This window comes from Trachurus japonicus, chromosome 15, assembly GCF_045865225.1.
Source record: "Trachurus japonicus isolate A0001 chromosome 15, Traja_1.0".
NCBI classification, from domain to species: domain Eukaryota; kingdom Metazoa; phylum Chordata; class Actinopteri; order Carangiformes; family Carangidae; genus Trachurus; species Trachurus japonicus.
The window spans coordinates 26,970,635-26,990,684 of NC_140921.1; the positions used below are offsets into that span (position 1 = coordinate 26,970,635).

The 20,050-nt window shown below is 41.4% G+C and overlaps 1 protein-coding gene across 2 annotated transcripts in view; it reads left to right on the forward strand.

Annotated features, from left to right (window-relative positions):
* Nucleotides 1-20,050, forward strand: part of inpp5a (inositol polyphosphate-5-phosphatase A) — a 174,041-nt gene that overhangs the window by 30,038 nt on the left and 123,953 nt on the right. For both annotated transcript variants that reach the window (XM_085800826.1, XM_085800825.1), the window contains exon 2: nucleotides 18,890-18,931. In XM_085800826.1, coding sequence (XP_085656952.1) covers nucleotides 18,890-18,931 — 42 coding nt within the window. The remainder of the gene's footprint in view (nucleotides 1-18,889; nucleotides 18,932-20,050) is intronic.

Here is a 20,050-nt window from a genome sequence, read left to right on the forward strand (position 1 = left end):
GAGATTTATCTGCAGACCTTTCATCTCCAGGCCCGTCCTTTGGGCAACACACACACGACCCAGAAGAAAGAAAACTGCAGTGAAAGCCACGTTCAGTTTATATAAGGAGGGAGATGGCATGATTGACATGTTCAGACAATAAAATAGTAAACAGGCATGTGAATAGTTGGTTTTTCACAAAGCCTTGCCGTGTTGTGTTTGGGTTTTGCGGTGGCAGGAAGCTTTAAAGATTAACACTGAAAGACCGTTGTGTCGCTTATTGTGTTGAATCTGTACAAGTAATGGTCCCTGATACAAAGACACAACCTACACAATCAATACAAGAATCAATGTCCTTCCCGTTAAGATGCGGACACAGAGACACAACTAAAGAAGCGCTCTATCTCTCTATCCACATCCAACCTTTCCGTGCTGATGCCTCTGGAGATGACAAGAATCTGAGAGACTTTTTCAAAGCTGGAGAAAGTGGAGCAGGCTTTTTATGTTGAATCTGTCACAGCCTAATTCTCTCTCCTTCTCTCTTTCTTCCGTCGATAAATTATGCATACGTTTCTGAGCATGTCCTTTTTTTTTTTTTGCAGATTGAATCCTCCTTTTTCAAAGTAGAACCAGTGTGGTGGTCATGTCCCTCAGGGTGTCCTGTCCTCTGGCCGTCACTAAGGTAGCCCAGGCACCTTGGAGGCTGTGTTGACAGAATTATTCATTAGCTGTTTACCTATGCAGCGTTGTCATGTTAATTGTTCCATTCAGTAATTTGTCACTGGATCTGCCATTGTTGCGCAGTGAGAGAGACTTTTTGTAGAAGCTACAGTTCATAGACATACAACATTAACGGTATGGAGGAATTTAAAAAATCTGTAGTAGATGAACGTTATGAAATGATGCATCTCAGTCGTGAGAATCATAATGGTCATCAAGCATCAAGTCCCATGTTAATAATCTGTTCATTGTCAGTACAGACCGTCGTTACACCAGATGACACCTGCTGTTGAAGGAAACCCATGTAGCATGCTAGATAATAGATGTAGACAGATAAATACATGTTAACTGGAATAATCAATAGTGAACAGTAATGGTCCAGGATCTGTCATGATCATGACATTTTAGTTGATGGTTAATTGCAGTGTTTCCCCCAGAAAATTTGTTAGTTAAGGTGGTGTCTGTCCTGTCGCCAGGGGGGGGGGGGGTGCGAGCGGATCGATCTTCGGGGGGGGTTATGCATGCGCGCTTCTCTGTGGTGTGTATGTGTGTGAGAGGCGGCGGCGGCGAATATCACTACTTTATTTATTTATTTTTAGGCGCTAGTTTAGGCGGCAGCTCTTTGTTGTCTTAACAGGAAAGCGCTGCGGGAAACCCTGAATTGTCAAACAGATAATTGCAATTAATGGTTCAGTTGTCTTTTTCTTCTTTTCGTTTTGTGCCACTATTATAGTACAAGCCCAAACATAGTTTGATATAGCCTACACCTTATGATGAAGAATCATTTATTGTTATACATTGGAACATATAGTTAGAAATGATATGTTTTGCGGATGCTGTTGTCTTTCCAAGTTCAGCAGACTGAGTGGAGCGGTTGATCTGTAGAAGTTTTTTTTTTAATTTGTGGTGTTAGCATCTTTGAGCTCCACCTTTTTTGCTGCAAATACAATCACCTCTTCCAAGTTATTGGACTCTCCTTTGTCATTTGGTATAAAACCAAAATGACAGAAAGCAAAAAGTTCCTCATGATGCTAATGTCAATGTCAAGCCAGTGCTTGGTCGACTATTTGGGGGCAGCCCTACATTTCATCCTGCTGTTCTTATACAAATGAGTGGAAACCATTTGAACCATTATGCAAAAAAGATTGCGGTCAGCTGAAATGATTGGGATCAGGCTATTATGTCATAATTGTGACAGTCCAGGTCAGTAGTTCAGGTTGGTTGAGGGACAGTGCGATGGCAGTGGAGCAGTGCTGCAGTGGTTGGGACATGGTGATAGCAGTGTCTTCATTACAATCACTCGATGAAAGCCTCAGATTCTGTTGCTACAGATGTTGAGATTCTGATCTTAAAAAATTTAAGTATACAGCATGTAAAGTTGTGCAGAAACTTTGACCTTGTCTGCTGAAATAACCCCAGCTGTGACTTCTTTGTACTTCACTTTGAACATAGATACATGATGTCAGTGTAGTAGAAAATGAGTGTATCCAGCAGCCAGAGAAGTAAATCTGTTTAGCATGTAACTTTTTATGAAAGTCACAACAGATCTTGGGAGAGTGAGGGAAAATGTTACTTTTGGGGAAACCGTCGGCCAGATTCTGTGCATGACAAATCCAGTGCAGATACTATACAGCTCTTTATTGGGATCCTTGATAACGTGACACACACTGCAGCAAAGCTACCGCCTCCACTCCTGTGGAATTACCCTGTTGGGAGCGAAGTAAACACAAGGATTAACTTTCAGCTCTGGATCTGACACAGCTTTCAAGTTGCAGATTTAATCTATTTTTCCTCCTCTGGACAATAAGAAATCATGTTTTTTCTCAGCAGATGCCTGAGTGAGCTGTTAATGTTTGTAGAAAACCTCAGCCTAGAGCATTTTTTCAGTAAAACCTGATGCTCTCATGCTGCTTTTGCATGAAATACTTAGTCAAGTGAATAACATATTGTGTTAACAGTCAGAGTATCTGTGTACCTGTGCTGCATTTATTTCACCTTAGTTCACTTCAGTGAAGTTTATTGTTTTTCAACATGTTAAAAGCATGAAGGAAAAAAAAATACATCACTCGCACAGGATGAATAACATTTAACATTTAAAAGATAGACCCTATAATGATAAAACATGATAGAAATAGACACACAGTAAAAAACAAGTAGTATTCACAGCAGTGCAAAGTGCAGAGTGGAGGACAGACCTGAGGACTGAGTTGGATCTTTGGGTAGGTTCAGTTCACTTATTAGATTTTTCAGGAACATGTCTGAGCTCGTTTCACTCAGTTTTTATTACAACTCCATCTTTTAACGTGCTGCTTCACTGGAAGCACGAAATGTCGAGTGGTGTCATTCAGTCCGTTGTCCAGCCCACTGTGATGTTGTTTATCATAAATGACTGTTAATGAATGATGCCGTTCTCTTGAAGCTGCCGTAAACTTTTCCAGAAATTTAGCCAGAACAATAAATACACACTAAGTTTTTTTTTTTCCAAGAATGGACTGGGCCTTGTTTTAAGTGAGCATGCTGTTCCTTGTTTCTCTGAATATGTCTGAGCCAACAAGACCAACCTCTGTAACAGGCAGGCTTGAGTGAGCCCTCTTTGCACCATTTGAAAAAGTTACTGATGCGAAAAGCTTCTTATCTCCACGAGCAGCAGCAATTCTTGGTTTTTTATAACCACCATAAAAAGCTACGGAAGACACCACCCAAGATTAAATCAGTCGAGAAATGAATGCCTGGCAAACATACACATATATACTGTATATAACAGCACTGGTTTGTCATTCCTACTGTTTCATGGTCACTAAAAGATGCACATGAATAATAACAGAGATGCAACAAGCAGCTGACCGTGAACAAGCCTCTGACGCAGCAGGCCTTCACTGTATGGGTAGTCTTTATCTTTTCTTGGTTTGTCACTTGTAATTAGAGTGTGATAGGTCGGGGTGGCATCTGAAACGGACACACCCTTCCTCTTGCTGTGGTGTTCTTTATTTCCCCCTGTACTCTGTCTTTAATGGGGTGCAGTGTTTTTGCAGGAAGCATTCAGTGATTCATGGATTCCCTGGTAGTGCTTTCTTTCCACAGTGATTTTGGAAAACCCTCGGGCAAGATTGCCCACATCGTAAATATTGTGCCAAAGCACTCTTTGCTGGGATTCCCAGATAACAGTAAAATAATATAACCTTATGTACATAGACAGAACTTGGTAGAACATAATAGCTTTGTACTGCCATACATGGAGAAAGGCTGGAGGGAATCCCAGAGACTGGATAATGAGATTCAAGATGCAGCTCATCACAAATCAACCAGTGTGTCACATTGTGAACAAAACTGTTTTGTTCCATTCTTAATCACAATCACTCCTCCTCTATTATTAAGATTGAGAGTGAAGATCAGGTTTTTAATGGTGAATCTTGGAATCTGCTGTGGCATTGTCAGTGAGAATCACAACCACCACACACTGGGAGTCGACCAGACTTCAGCCTCTACCTATCCAGTCTCAGCTAGTTCAGAAGTTTAAAGATGCATTAGAATTGTATCATCATTTGCAAAATCCATTTCAGAGCCGCAACAATTAATTGATTATTTGAACAATAATCAATTATTAAATTAATCGTCAACTATTTTGATAATCAAATAATGTGTTTGGGTAGTTTTTTAAGACAAAAAGTCCAAATTATCTGATTTCAGCTTCTTAAATGTGAATGCTACATGTTTGTTTTCACTCTAGTCCAAACAGTAGATAGAGTATCTTTGGTAGATCCGTGAGTGTCACATTTCCATGACGACTGACCGGAAAAAGACGCGTGGTACGTCAAATCTCTGAGAAAGTAACGCTACACTTAAACAATGGAGACACCCAGCAGTTGTTTTTTTAGTTTTTAGTGCATACAGTTGATATTACTTATTTAAATAGTAATTTTATTATTTATTCATTTTTGTGGTTGGTTGAACAACATTTCAAGAGTGCAATCTGTGAGGCTCTGCTATAGCTGGTGTTTAAATATGTTACATAGATGTCTTATAATAAGACATGATAATGGTAATATTTTCAAATTTCCAGTCAACTTCTAAGGCCTTATGGAATCACTCCTTCTAAATTCTACTGCTCCATTTGGGCCACCCTACCACCGGGGGAAACCCTGGTGATGCCTTAATCTTGTACATTCCTGCTAAGAGGTCTGCTTGATTCTATTCACTATCATATAACACCAGTGACTATAAATGCTGTGACATGAAAGATGTGCAACTCAATCGTATTTTTCATGCTGCATTCACGTGAAATTGGGCAGACGGCAGACGGACGTCAACCGCTGCACGTAACGGCATAAACAAGCCTCTATGTAAACAAGTGGTCCGTTAGCACAAGGCAAAACAATACATGTGACAATATGTTGTCATGGCGATGTCGTATTGTTTACCTGACCCACGTTTTACTGGCGTGAATGCAGCGTCAGTGTAACGCTCCATTCCTCCTCACTGCATTACCGCGGTGACTTTTCACAGACACCACCTCCACCTGAGCTGACAGCTCCGGTGTCTCCGGTGAGTTTCCGTGGTTTCCTACCGTCACGCTGCCACTGAACGTAAAAACATGGCGACACCACATGGCAGCCAGCACCGAGCTTACCCGCTCCATGTAGATATGAATGATATGAACGGCAAATTCAGAGCTGAAAGGAACACTTCAGTTTGTTGATGGGGGGCATGATTACTGATTAGTGAAAAAGATACTTTTGAACAAAATAATCGATTTTCGTGAATAGATAACAGGAGAAGTTACACAATGTCCCTTTAGGCCTAAATCAAAACCATATAGAATTAGGACGTCACCCGTCTCCACCCAGCCACTGAATTATAAGTAAATACCACTGACTAGTTCTGTGTAAGTCTTAGAGACACACACAAGAATGCTTAGTCACACATGCGTTTTGTTTGTTCTTTCAGTGGAAATAATCTTGTGTTAGAGGTTCCTGTTTATGAGTTCTCACTAAGAGGTATTAGAGTGCAATGCAGTGGCTGTGTGCATCGCATCGTCATCGGGAGTTTGCCGTCTGTTGAGTAACATGGCAGAGGTGTGAGTGGGAGAGCTCACACTATTCAGATAGTAGCAATGCTGGTTCTCCCTCTACACCTAGTGTGTATTACACAATCCTTCAATACTGAGCTTTTTTTTCCAAGGTGACTGTGCATTCTGAATCTTCGATGGGAATCGTTTGCTGTGAAGACATTTGTGATGTATTTTATCAGCAGGACTGTTTGAGTTCCTGATAGGCCAGGGCTTCGGTGTGTGTTCTGCTGCAGTGTTACACGGCAGCATCTGAGCCTTAAGTGCACATGCAGCATCTCCCTCCGCGGACACTGTACACATCCATCCAAGGATGTGTGAGACTGTGAGCTCTTGAATGGCGCATTGTGCGCTGCAGTCTCAGGCTCTTGAACCACACAGTTGCGGTGTGTTTTGAGTGGTGTAATTTCCTGTTTTCTGATGACACTTAATCTATACAAATCCCAGTTGATTGCAACATAGTTTCTCACCAAAAGAGGGTGTGTGTGTGTGTGTGTGTGAATGCTAGTTTTCTTTTTCTTTTCTTTTTTGTTTCTTCATTACTACATTCACACTGCAGCTACTGTACCATTCTGTGTGTGTGTGTGTGTACAGTTTGTTTTGTTACTTCTCATAAAGCATTTGTGAGTGAAACAACAGTAAACAGTGTTGTGATGTCTCCTCTATGTTGTTGGTTCTTCATATGATGAGGATGGGGCGTCCCTCTGTTGTCAAGAACCTCATGAAGACTCGTCTCCTTTCCAGCCTGACATGCCCAGCAAACTGTTACTAGGCATCCTCAGTGCTCTGCTGGATCTCCTTGCATGTCAGTTGTTAATAAAAAATCAATATAGTGCTTTTAAATATGGATACGGTATTGTGAAACGAAAAATTGCATGCATGGGCCGATTACCGGTTTCAAGGTATGAAGAAGTCACAGTTTCAAAACCTCAAAAACATTTTCCGTCATATCATTCCTGTGGTATGTGCTGTTTTTTTTTCTTTTTTTAATTTCTCATGAAAGAGAGAAAGTGCAGGTCAGAATTCCCTCAGGTCGTTTGCAGCTGCAGCACAGACTATCACACACCAACAGAGAAGAAGACGTGAAGCTGTGCGCTGGATTCAAACTACAAACATTATCAACTAAATGTCGACTTGATCGATGCCGATGATTCACAAAAGATACATCTTGAGATTTACCCACTCTGGGGCCCGATTCCAAAAAATAGCCTCCCTTAAAGGTACATTGTGTAGGAATTACTCCCATCTAGCGTTGCGGTTGTATATCGCAAGCAACTCAATCGTATTTTTCATGCTGCATTCATGTGAAATTGGGCAGACGGCAGACGGACGACAGCCGACGACAATAATGGCATAAACAAGCCTCTATATAAACACGTGTTGTTTACCTGACCCACGTTTTACCGGCTTTCTCTCGACTTCTGTGACTAAAAAACATCTGGTTTGTTACCGACGGCCGTCTGCCCGACTGCAGGTGAATGCAGCATCATTGTAACGCTCCATTCCTTTTCACTGCGTTACCGCGGTGACTTTTCACAGACACCACCTCGATAGACATTTACTAATGATCCAGATGTTCTATATGTTGTTATGCTGTTGTAAAAATAAAAGACTTTGTTCCATTGGAACATTTTTTTCATTTCAAAAGACATTTCTAGCTGCAATACCGTCAAACCGTGATATTTTTGCTCAAGGTTATCATAGCGTCAGAATCTCATCCTGGTCCATGTCTAGTTGTCAATATGGATAAATGACTAAATACAATATACGTAATCTTTTGTGAATCTATACACTATCTTAGATGTTTTTTGAATAAGAGCCCAAGGCGGCATCATCCAGTCTTTATCTTTGTGCTCGGGTAAACAGAGGCATGGTATGGTTAGGTGTGACTGAGGGGCACTGATCTCCTTTTCCCCAAATGTTTATTCTGGGATTTTGACCTGAGACTAAACTCAAACCAGTCTCTTCTGTAAATGTTGAGTTAGTTGCTTAATACACACACTGTTGTGGCTCTGATGTCATAGTGGAGTCACACTGGAGGACACTTGAGCATCACTGCAGCAGGTTGATCATAAAAGATAAAGATGCCTGGAGACAAAACAGAATTGACAAGTTATACAATTTTTTATTACGCTCCAGAGGTGAGAGCGTTTTGTATTGCACAAAGTAAAATGTGACAAAGTGTGGAGAAAAAACAGCTTTGTGGATGAATCATGACAGATGTGAAGAAAGTGACTCACACAGAGTCACAAGGAGACTGTAATCTCACTGTAAAAAATGCATGGCAATGGCATCACATTAAAAGACATCATATCAAAAATGACACATTTCAATCATGTCTGCAGCCCCTTGCCATCCTTTAACAGTTTCTGCTTCTATGGTGATGGGGGATTATCCCCAGCATCTGTCTCCATGATCCACATCCTAATATCCCCACACAAGATGGAAACTCAAAAGAATTCAGCACTTTACTTTGTGGATTTTCTGGATGGTGTGAATGGGCAGATATGATACTTGTTTGTAGAGCCGCAACAATGAATCGATGAACTGATCAATAATCAATTAATCGTCAACTGGTTTGAGTAGTTTTTTTTTAAAGAAAAAAAGTCAAAATTCTCTGATTTCAGCTTCTTAAATGTGAATATTTCTGGTTTCTTTGTTCCTTTATGACAATAAACTGAGTCTCTCTTTGGTTTGTGGACAAAACAAGACATTTGAGGACGTCATCTTGTGGTTTGGGAAACACTGACTGACATTTTTCAACATTTTTTCAACATTTTTTGACCAAACAACTAATCGATTAATCATTAACATAATCGACAGATTAATCGATAATGTCAATAATTGTTAGTTTGTTTGAATGAGTAGACAGTGCACCGTTTATCAGTCTCCCCTCATGATGTCGAACCTGTTTCTGCAGAGAAAAAGTCACCAAAGAAGATGTATGAAGTGGAGGTTTCACGGTTTGTGTCTGACAGTTATAAGAATAGTCAAAATGCCCCCCTCCCGAGTCTGATCTTGAAAACCCAAGTGGGCTTTCAGGTGTTTCATCATCTGACTGTCACTTAGTCTGAAGCGCACCAGTGCCTCAGTCCTCCTCCACACGTCCTCCACAGCTGCATCCGCCAGGATGAGGACATCTCTCAGGAGCCAGCCCAGGTTTAATTCGGTGTTTTCTCACTCTGGGTTTGCTCTAATTAATTCCATAATGAGCCTGTTTGATGTGAAGTTACATAAAACACTGAGGGGACACGCCTCGGCATCGCGGAGCCTCCTCTTAGCAGCTGCGGAGGAAGGTTGTTAGGGAAAGTGACATGGGCAGCAACCTGTTGAAGACCAATCAACTGATTCCCCTGCTGATTCTCCAGCTGCTCTCCTTCCTCACATCCCCGCCCTCACTCAATGGCCTCCATCTAAGCAGGGTATTTTTAGTCAGTTGCCCGCTCCCCTGAAACCAGTAACCTCCTTTCTAACAGTGTGTCAACACACGCACACGTACACTGTGTAAGCTGCCCTTGCATTAGTAGCTGTACCATGAGGGTTGGCAAAAAAGACAAGGCTCTGACAAGAATAGGGCTACAACTAAAGATTATTTTCTTTATCGATTAATCTGTTGATTATTTAAAAGATTAATCGATTAGTTTTTTGGTCATAAAATAATAAAAAATGTTGAAAAATGTCAATCAGTGTTTCCCAAACCACAAGATGACGTCCTCAAATGTCTTGTTTTGTTCACAAACCAAGGAGAGACTCAGTTTATTGTCATAAAGGAACAAAGAAACCAGAAATATTCACATTTAAGAAGCTGAAATCAGAGAATTTGGACTTTTTTTCTTAAAAAACTACCCAAACCGATTATTCAATTATCAAAATAGTTTACTTAAGTTAATTATTGTTCCATTAATTGATTAATTGTTGCAGCTCTAGACATGAAAACCATCTGTTGCATGGCCGCTGCCTCTGCACTACATCTAGATTATTATATGGTATGGGATCGAACAGAATGGAGTTCTTATGTGGTTGTTTGTGTTGAATATGACAAAATGAAGTCTTGTTCTAAAAAGAAGTGGTCCCATAAATCAGCTGAGTTTGGAACAGTCAAAAGAGTGAGAAGATGTTGTGAGCTGTGGTTGTCTGGGGAACCATTCCAAGCCTTACTGGGAGTAAAAGCTGTCACTTATTTATGCTCTCATTTTGCACAGCAAATGAGGTGGTCAGGAGTTGGAGCACATCGGGGTCACTTCACTTCCTCCCATCACTCCTGGTTTGGTCTGGTCTGCTCAAATCACAGCAGTGGAGTATTTGTTTGAAAGTGCCATTTCTATTTGGTTCTCATTCTGGTCTTAGATCATTACAGTGTCGGAGATGAGACACACTATGAGATGAATGCAGAGCATGATGCCACTGTGTCACCATGCCCTGCACTGTATCTGGTTACTGCTTGGCCACACATACCAAAAGTCTAGAGCTGCTGTCCTCAGTATTGAATTTGTAATGAAGGATGAGTTTACTCTGTTCTGAGTCTTTGTCTTTTTTTTGTTTGGACGCAGCTTGGATGTGTCTCTCTCTACTGTGATCACAGAGAGGAAGAAAAAGAGCTTCAGCTGGATGAAAACACAAATATGAAACGCTGATGTCATGTCATAGATGTGCTAATATTATGCCATCCAGTGACATTTAGTGGTTTTTCCAGCAGCTTTAGCTTAAAAAGCACAATAGTGGTTTTACAGTGCGGTCCACAACAGTTTCAACTATGACTTTGAGTTTCTACACTGACTACACACAGTCTAGCTATTTATGTAGGTGTAGACCTGGTCAGGGACAATGGATCACATGACTGTGTCAAATCAGAGTCATTTGGGGACACTGTGTGACAGACATGTGTATTTTTGGTCAGGGATTTACCCACTGTTGATGGAATTTTAGAATTTATCATTAGCCGTGGGAGATCTGTACAAGGTTATTCCAGATTAAAGAAGAACAACTGAAGCACTGACTCCCAGTCCATAATATGAGTTCAACTCCATCCCGCACCACATTTCACACAGGCTAGTATTTCTTTATGTAACTCTATACCCACTGTTTGAAATCTTTCAACATTTCTCATCAGATGAATTTCAGTTAAGCCCTAATGACGTCATTAAAATTAATTTTATCAGATTTGACAAAGCTCATATGGGGAAGTAGCACCTGACACAACTTGGTGCAACGTTTACAACACTGGTGCCATGCCTCTTTAATCTGATGATGTATCATCTTTGTTAAATAGTAAATAAACATGCTGCTTGAAGGGTCTGCAGATGAGTATTGGCAGTGGATCTCAACCTTCAGCAGCTTCCATTCAGAAATGCTGCTCATCAGCCCACATCATTGAAACCAGCATGTGAGGCATTCCTGAAAAAGCATCCAACACACCTTTCACACTTGTACATTGTACATGATTCAGGGAAACTTAAAGGGACAGTTCAACAATTTGGCAAATTCTCCTATTGCCATAATCCCTATAGTCATAGCAGTAGGTTCATTACCTTTCATCATCGGTGCATGTTGTTTTGAGATCAGCAGGGCAGAGACGCAAGCTGCTCAGCTAACACAATGGAGGTGAACGGTACAGGTTCCCTGTCCCTTAAAACTCATCAAATACACAATCCAACAACTCCAAAACACTCTGGTGGACAAGTTGTGACCTGCACATTCACCACGCTATGAGATAATCATGTAACATTACAGTTGTTTTCGGGGCAAATGCGTAGCCGGAACTACATTCCAGATACGGCTGCTGGGCGGAGTGATTTCAAAAGCGAAAGTAGTTCTGAGTGTTTACTTCATGTGTTGTATGTTACATAATTATACGTTAATTTTTCATAGCGTGGTGAATGTGCAGGTCACAACATCTATGTATTTGATGAGTTTGATGAGGGACAGGGATCCTGTACCATTCACCTCCATTGTGTTCACTGAGCAGCTCAAGTCTCTGCCCTGCTGATCTCAAAACAACATGCACCAACAATGAACCTACTGCTATGACTATAGGGATTATGGCAATAGGCAAATTTACCAAAATGTTGAACTATCCCTTTAGGGAGCTGTAATGACAGCTCTACTTTTCTGTCAGATGGAGATGGAAGGACACAACTACATTATTTGGTTTCTAAGTTCTGCCTCATGCAGCTGTTTTTGTGCTGGACCTGTGTTTGTCTGGTATTAGTGTCAGGTGTAACCAAGCAACCGTTGCTTTTTTAAGTCTCCTCATCTCCACTCCACTTCTTTTCAATTATGGAGGTGGCTCGTTGCAGAGCAGATTTTTTTATAGCAGCATTTTTCCAGCCCCATGTCGTCGTGGTCTGAGAAAGCGGGAGCTGAGCAGACTTGTGGGGGGTGAAGGAGACTTCTCTGAACGTTTTCTGAAAAAGGATCAAGGAAAATGGGAGGAGAGAACGGACAAACTTAGAGATCAGCAGAACCCAGTGAAAATAATAATAATATTGTAGCTGAACCGGAGGCTAAGAGAAAACAGGGTGAGGATTAGTTGAAAAAGTAGGGGAAGAGGGAGGAACCTCATGTGGTGGCCATGTGTTCTCAGAAGAATCACCACAGGAGGCTTCGACGGGAGCGGCCTTGACGTAATGCCCCCCACAGTCTCAGTTCAAACAGCCTGCTGCAATCCTGAGCTGGGCCGGGACGTGTTTCTACTCTGTTCGCTGAAGAATTCCCCAGTAAAGAGCCACAAGGGGAAGAAGACTGGAGGCCATGACCTCTGAGACCCAGTGGCAGCCTCAAGGTTGTGACCTCGGCTTTACCCAGGCCAGCGTGTCATCTTACTGGTTCTGTCAGCAGGAGAAGCAGGAGTAGAGTGGCTGACTTTGTTAATCTTTTAAGAAACTGGTGGTATAGAAGAGATACAGTTCAGATTTTACTCATATATCCACCTTTTTCCAAAATCCTTAAACGGAAGCCTGTTTTGCTCTTCCAGTGGAATTGTAATGCATACATTTCCATGGTTTCAGTAGCTGTCATAGTTGCGGTAAATGCATGGATCTATTAACGCCAGCTTTTAACAATGGATATCACACAAATGGACAAAAACCTGAGGGGGATACACAGTACAGATGTTTTAAAAAGTCATTTGGACAGTTCTGTGAGGACTTACAGTGTGTGCCAGTTCGGCAGCGTGATCCCAGTGAGAGAAGCTCATTAGACAAACAAAGTGCGTATCAGCTGTGAGGACGGTGTGAAATCCATAGTTAAAAGCCAGTGTTAATAGGTCCGTGCGTTTTCCATGCGACTTTGACAGCTAATCAAACCATGGAAACATAAACATAAAATTCCAATGGAAGAGCAAAACCCGCTTCTGTTTGTGGAGTTCGGAAGAAGGTGGATAGAAACAGGTATTGTTGTGCGTTCCAGTTGTACTTGGGAGTCAGGAATTCTAAATGCCGTGTTGGAATTTTAATCTGGAATGTCCCCTGAAGTCAGATCTCCAACTCTGAAAGTCAGACAAATGCAACCAGCACCGACACGATGATTAATGATGGCTGCTACTCACGTAAACAGTGGTGAACACCCTGCAATTTTGCTGTTTATTTTCCTTCTCTTGTAATTGTCTCACATTAAAGTCAGCCATGTGCATGATAGCACTGTGTTCTTATCCCGGGACATTTTGCAACGCTTTTTGTATGTTTAAAAACCGCCTAGCATTGTTATCAAAATGGTTTTGGTAGCAATGGCTAGCAGTGGTTAACGGCTCATTACATGTTTTTGTTTTAATTTTCTACTGCCTTTTAACAAGTGTTTCACATTGGTTTTATTAACTGAATAACACCCAACTCGGAGGTGACATCATTCTGAGCTCCAAGTTCTGACTTCCAATGTAAATGGAACGCACTGGGGGTGTAAGTAATATTGATATTTCCTTTTGCAATACTGTATTGCTTTTCAAAAGCTCTGTATCTATTTTTAATTAACAATTTATTTCATGGCGGTGGTTCATTTCTGTGTTGCAATTCTGACTGCTGGTTGGCAGTAGTCATTCAGTGTCATTCAGCCATCGACTCCAATGGAACAATGAGATCTCAGAGAGTTCACAACTGTTGCTCATCACATGCTCAAGTAGAAGCTACTTTTCTGGGCAAACTGAAACGATGACCTGGATGAATGGGAATATCCATAGACTAGAAGCTACTTTGTATAAAGAATAAAACTGAAACAGGAAATACCTGCCCTTCCCTACACTATTTGGGGAACAATACTTACACCAATTAAAATGCAACCATTATGTTTTGAAAATCAGTCCAAGGTCATTGACACAGTAGAATTTCAGTGTGATAAACGAGGCAGTGCGGCCAAGGTCCTTTGCATGGTATTTGTTAAATTCAAAACCTGAGCCAGCGGTGATGATACCTCCAAAGGAAGTCAAAGAAAGAATACCGATGCAATTCAGGTGTAAATTTACATAACTGAGGCTTTGTGTCGTACTCATCAGAAACACAAGGACACTAATGAGCGGTAACCTCTTAGTTGAGCTTCCTGTTCTGTCTGAGAAGTAGGCCATCGACTGAGGAAACAGAGGTTTGAGGACGGAGGAGGTGGAGAGAACTGAGTGAGTGAGTGAGTGGGTTTATTTTTACCTTTTGCGGCAGTATAGCTCCACTTTCTAATTAAGTGCCAATTAACTTGTGATAAGCTAGGGGCCGGTGGCAGAGCGCCACAGTGACAGATATAGCCTCGGTTCATCCTCCCTTCCCTTCCACTATTAGCCCACTTTCTCTCCAGGGTTCAGGCCTCCACGGGCCCCCCCTGGGATCCGGCCAGGCAGGGCCAACATCTGGTCCCCCGGAATCATCACGCGTCTCCGCTGCGCATCAGAGCCGGGTCAGCCTAAATCTGAGCGCTCTAGAAAAGCCCTGGATGACCAAGCTGCCGTGGCTGTTTTCTTTCCACTCACTGCTCCATGTCAGCTTGATCTAGGACATGAATTCTCCAGATGAGATACTTTAAGACAGTGGTTCCCAGCCCTTTTTTGGCTCGTGACCCCATTTTAACATCACATCACTGCATTTTATTTGAAAGTGAAAGTATAGTGAAGTGAAAGTATACAGTTGTTTAAGATTGTGTGTGGTGTTTTAAATCATAATCATAATTTTAAAAAGAATAATAATTAGTTAAAAATATTTTTATCAGTAATTTTTTTTTTAATCAATTACTAGACATTTCAGGCGACCCCATTTGAATTCCAGGCGACCTCACGTGGGGTCTCGACCCAGAGGTTGAGAAACATTGCTTTAAGACTTGTTCATAAAACTGTCCACAGTATGGTTTTATTGCCGCATTACCATGGTCATCCCCCCCTTTTTTTCTGCAAAGACCGCAGGTACTACTTGCAGGTGATTTTTGAGAGATTGAATTCATTGCTCCTGCAGCCTCAGCGCTGTGTGTGTGTGTGTGTGTGCGAAATAGCAGTGAGCGTGGCTAACAGTGATCCTGGGAGAAACCACCAAAGGAAAAGAGCTAAAAATATCTGAATGATTTGTCAAGGGCTGTCAGGTTACTGAATGGTACCATCAGAAGAATCCAATGTTCACATGGTTCAGGGTCTAAACTTCACGCACACACACAGGCGTCTTTTTAATGTGGTATTGCTTCCACTAACTCACACGCAACGCACTGTGTACGTACGCTGGCAACGACGTAAAATTAGGTCTGACAGTGAAGCAGCAGGGACTTATCTGTCTGACCTGCTGTACGTGTGAACTTGCGTGTGTGTGGGTGTGTGTGTTTTTCACCACAATGATCAGGTGGCAACTTTGTACCATGAAGCTTTCTGTTCCTTAATGTCTCTGTCTCCGTCTCACTCGCTTTTTCTCTTCCTTCATCCATGTGACTAATGACAACGTCCAGTGCTTATGTCCTTATATAGACCTATGCTCTGTCTGATCGAGCTGAGGCCGGGACGATGCTGTGCTCTCTCTCACATACACACACACACACACACACACTGGGTCTCACATTAAGATGCCCCTGAAAATGTCAATGTACATCAGACATAAACTTTTGACCACATTTATGAAACTGTGAGTATGTTGGAGTCACAGCTGTGCAAACTGCAGGTGCACTATTTTTAGCTCATGCATTAGAGGAATGACTTATACCCCGGTAACACATTTCTCTAAAACACATTTAAACTGATGTGCCTGCGTGGGTTCTGGTGTACAGTATGTGTGTATGTGTGTGTGTGTGTGTGTGTGTTTGTCTCTATATGTATGCCTTGTGATAGACTAGCAGTGTGGGGCACGTTACTTTTAAAAAGTAATTAGTTAAAGTTACTAGTTACCCCCCCCCTCAAAAAAAACTGAGTCAGGAACTGAATTGCTACATTATAAAAGTAACTTATTACCAGGAAAAGTAACTATTGAGTTTAAAAAAAAAAGAGCAAAATTTGTGAAATTACTTAGCCCGTCTAACCCCCATTTATCTGGAACTAACCAACTCACTCAGTATTCCTACGATGAGCGCTTTGAGTTGGTTAGTTCTTGATAAACAGCTTTTTTCCGACCAGTTGATGGGCTGAAAAAAAAAGTGTATATAACAAACACTTAACGGATGTATTATTTTATGTCGGGTCTTCTTGAGTCAAGTAACGTTGCATTTTATTGGGTAACACTTTATAATAAGTACACACTATTAAGCATTAGTTCAGCATTAATAAATACTGAATTCTTTATTTATTCATGTGTTATAAATGGTGAATTGAGTATTTAATGCTTAACTAATGCTTAATAGTGTCTACTTATTATAAAGTGTTACCTTTTATTGTCAGTAACGGTAACAGCGGGGAAACAGTGACTTTTTTGATTACTCGTTATTTTATAACTCTGCTATTTCCCTCACTGTAGACTGGTGCACCACGCCCTCGCCCCATGTCAGCTGGGATTGGCCCCAGCCCCCCCCTGTGATCCTACATAGATAAGCTGTATAAACAACGGATGGATGGATGGATGTTTCTTTAAAGTAAAAATAGTTCAGCATGTTGGGAAGTACACTTCTCTCTGAAACTTATGGTTGAGATTGATATTACTCATTCATGACTGTGCATGAACAACTGAGCCGGAGCCCAGCAACCTGTTTCACCTAAAGCGTAGGGACCGGAAGTGTAGGAAACCACTAGCCTCGATGCTACATGCACCTCTAAACCTCCACTGTTTAACACCTGTGCTTGTTTGTAGATTGTGGGTGTGTTAATGTCAAGAGTCTTCTGATGGTCAAAGTGGTACAGATATCATATATATAGAAATGGTTTGTAGCCTCCCTAAAACCACAGATTGCTGTTTTACAGTGTACAGATTGTAGGCTACACAGATTACAGGAGTGAATTTAGAGGAATTTGAAACGTGGGGGAGGGAAGGCTAGCTGCGCCACTGCACCCCAGCATCCATCTTCTCAAATCAATATCCAAAAAAGCAAACAGCATACATCCCATAATGTGGAACTGTTGCTTTAAGAAACATGAACATCAGAGCTTGGACTCATCTGTTAGTGTTTGACAGTAGAAGTGATTCAAATCCAGCCATTCGCAGAGATTTCCATGTAAAGACAGGATTTCAGAGTAAAAACAACAATAGGAATGTTTTCAGATAGGGTTGTCGTGGTGATCAGGTATTTGGTGTGCGCTCCGTGCCCCGATGCCATCCACGGGAACTGCATCCACGTCTGTAATATACTTGGGCTTTGTTACAGATACCAACGGAGCCTGCTGATCCCTTGTGTATTCTTATTATAGACTTGTCTTGTTAGGACACACACACACACACACACACACACACACGGACCTGTTCACCAGACCTAGTTATCGACATAAGGAGATCTCTCCTTAAATGGTAGACTGCCCATGGCCCTGTTTCCACAGAGCAAACCAAATGAAGTCCAGATCTGGGAATAGCCTTTTAAAGTGGAGGAGAGAGAAGAGACGAACAGAGAGAGAGATGGAAAGAATCAGAGAGAGAGAGAGAGAGAGAGAGAGAGAGAGAGTGAGAGAGAGAGAGAAGAATGGATACAGGCAGAGTAAAAGCAGGTGAGAGGAAAACAGAGATGGCAAATGGAGAAGTTGAGTATGGGATATTGTAACGGGGGAGAGGCAACACATGGTTATATTTACAGTGTAGATAAAACTTGTATAAACACCCCATCAGTCTATAGACCGAATCACCTTGTTGTTTACAGCTTCTTCCGGGTAGAGAACCAGCACGTAATTTGAATGAGAACAGTAGTAACGAACGAGAGTTTAGCTATAATATATACCATATTTTTCACGCCCTATCACAGTTTAGACAAATCTGAAGTGATTGAAGAAACATTAATGTGTGTGTGTGTGTGTGTTTTGTGTTGCTATGTGTGGTATTTATTCAGTTTGGGGGAATCACAGTGTCCAGAAAGCATCAGTGGCTGCAGCTGACAGGGACAGCTAACGGCGGTAGCAACGCTAACGGCAGCAGCAAAGCTAACATCAGGACGTCAACTGTTAGACACAACATGAAACTAGGCTACTCCAGTTAGCTCAGTCATGTTGTAACTAAGATATCCACTGGAAAAAATATTTTTTCATGAGTCACTGAGCTATTAAAGTTAAACAGCTAACTGTTAGCCCGGCTAATCTATGATAACCATGACTAATTCCAAAAATGTGCACACATAAATAGTAATGTTTGTCTAATCATTGGTTTTATAAACTTAACAAACATCAGATTAGTCTAAACGGCGATATAGTGACATGAAAAAGTAGATGTGTATATACGTAGGCTAAAGCGAAACTCTCATCCGTCACTATTGTTCTCATGCTGGTTTTCTACCCAGAAGTAGTTGTAAACAACAAGGCGATTCGTTCTATTACTCCAATACCAAGATGTTTTGTGTAGATCAAGATAAGTTTTACAAGAAATGAGTCAGATATCAGAGTGGCTGTCCAGATGTCACTTTGGTATGTTTCCCTCCAACTGGCACTATCAGACAAAGTGAGAGTTGTGTATTTATTCGATCAAGTTAAAACACGCACTGGGTTTGTGATACTGTCAGGAAATATTGATGAAGTCACTCACAGATTTTTCCTGTTTTTTCTTCTCTTTTCTCCTGCAGCCTGACAATCTACAGAAAACCTGGCTGAGGGAGTTTTACCAGGTAAGTCCAGCATCACACACACACACACAGCAACTAACATGTTACTGTTCAGCCTCACAATGTAGGTCATCCCCATGCTGTAAGTGCTGGAGTGATGCACGTGCAGTAATGTGTTATGAAGAGGCAGGACGGAGTGACGTCTCGGCTCTTGGCTGCAGTTTGTATCGTAATGTCTTTTAATGCGCTGACGCAAACCATGTTTGTTGATTACTGCTAAAACACGTCACCTCATAAGTCGTCTCGATTGAAAAGGTTGTGTTTACATCGTTGACACCATGTTTCACCCTTTTGCATTCACGACTGAAGAAGAATCATAATCATAATTTTCCCCATCATCCGTCTTCAGTAGCGTAGTACATGATGTGCTGTTGACATAGTAGAGCTTACCATACAGCTTCAAGTGCTGTCATGGGACTGTGACCAAAACAAACCCTTCAGGCTACTTCACCTAATCATCTTTTTAGTTGGAAGTTGTGTAGAAAATGATCAAGATGAAAACATGTGGTTGCAACATCCTCTCTGAAAGGAGAATCTCAATCATCCAGCTGAGGCCTCTGCAGCATGCTGCTTATTAAGCTTCAATGCATGCTTTAAAACTGCTGCTTTAATTCTGTCTTTTCCTTTTTAATCAGCCCATTCAGTTTATCTTGCAGACTAATGCCACTCACCTCACTTTCAACCTGTTTCATGCACTGTTTTTTTTCAGCCATGCAGAGCTTGAGCTCAGTCATGTTTCATATCTTTTCATCTGCATAGGAACCTCTGACTAACCGCAACTCTTTCCACTGGGGCGAGGGAAGTGAGGCAGCTACAAGTCAAGCTGCTTTCACTGTCTGAAAGTCACAGGCACAGAGAAGAGAAAGAGACACTGATAGTTTAGTGACGTAACCAGGAGGTTTTTTTCTTGTCACAGGTCTGGTTTTCTTGTGAAACAAACATACTGTGCAAAATATTTTCATTTAAAAGCCACTTTGAGTGTGCGGTTGCTATTTTGTTGTTAAGCAAATTGAAGAAGGTCGAGTCGGAAATGAAATTTGAAATTCATCCTATCTGACAAACGTTGTCTTGATATCCTGTGTTTGTTTTGACTTGTGAGCTTTTTTGGTAAAAATGTCACTT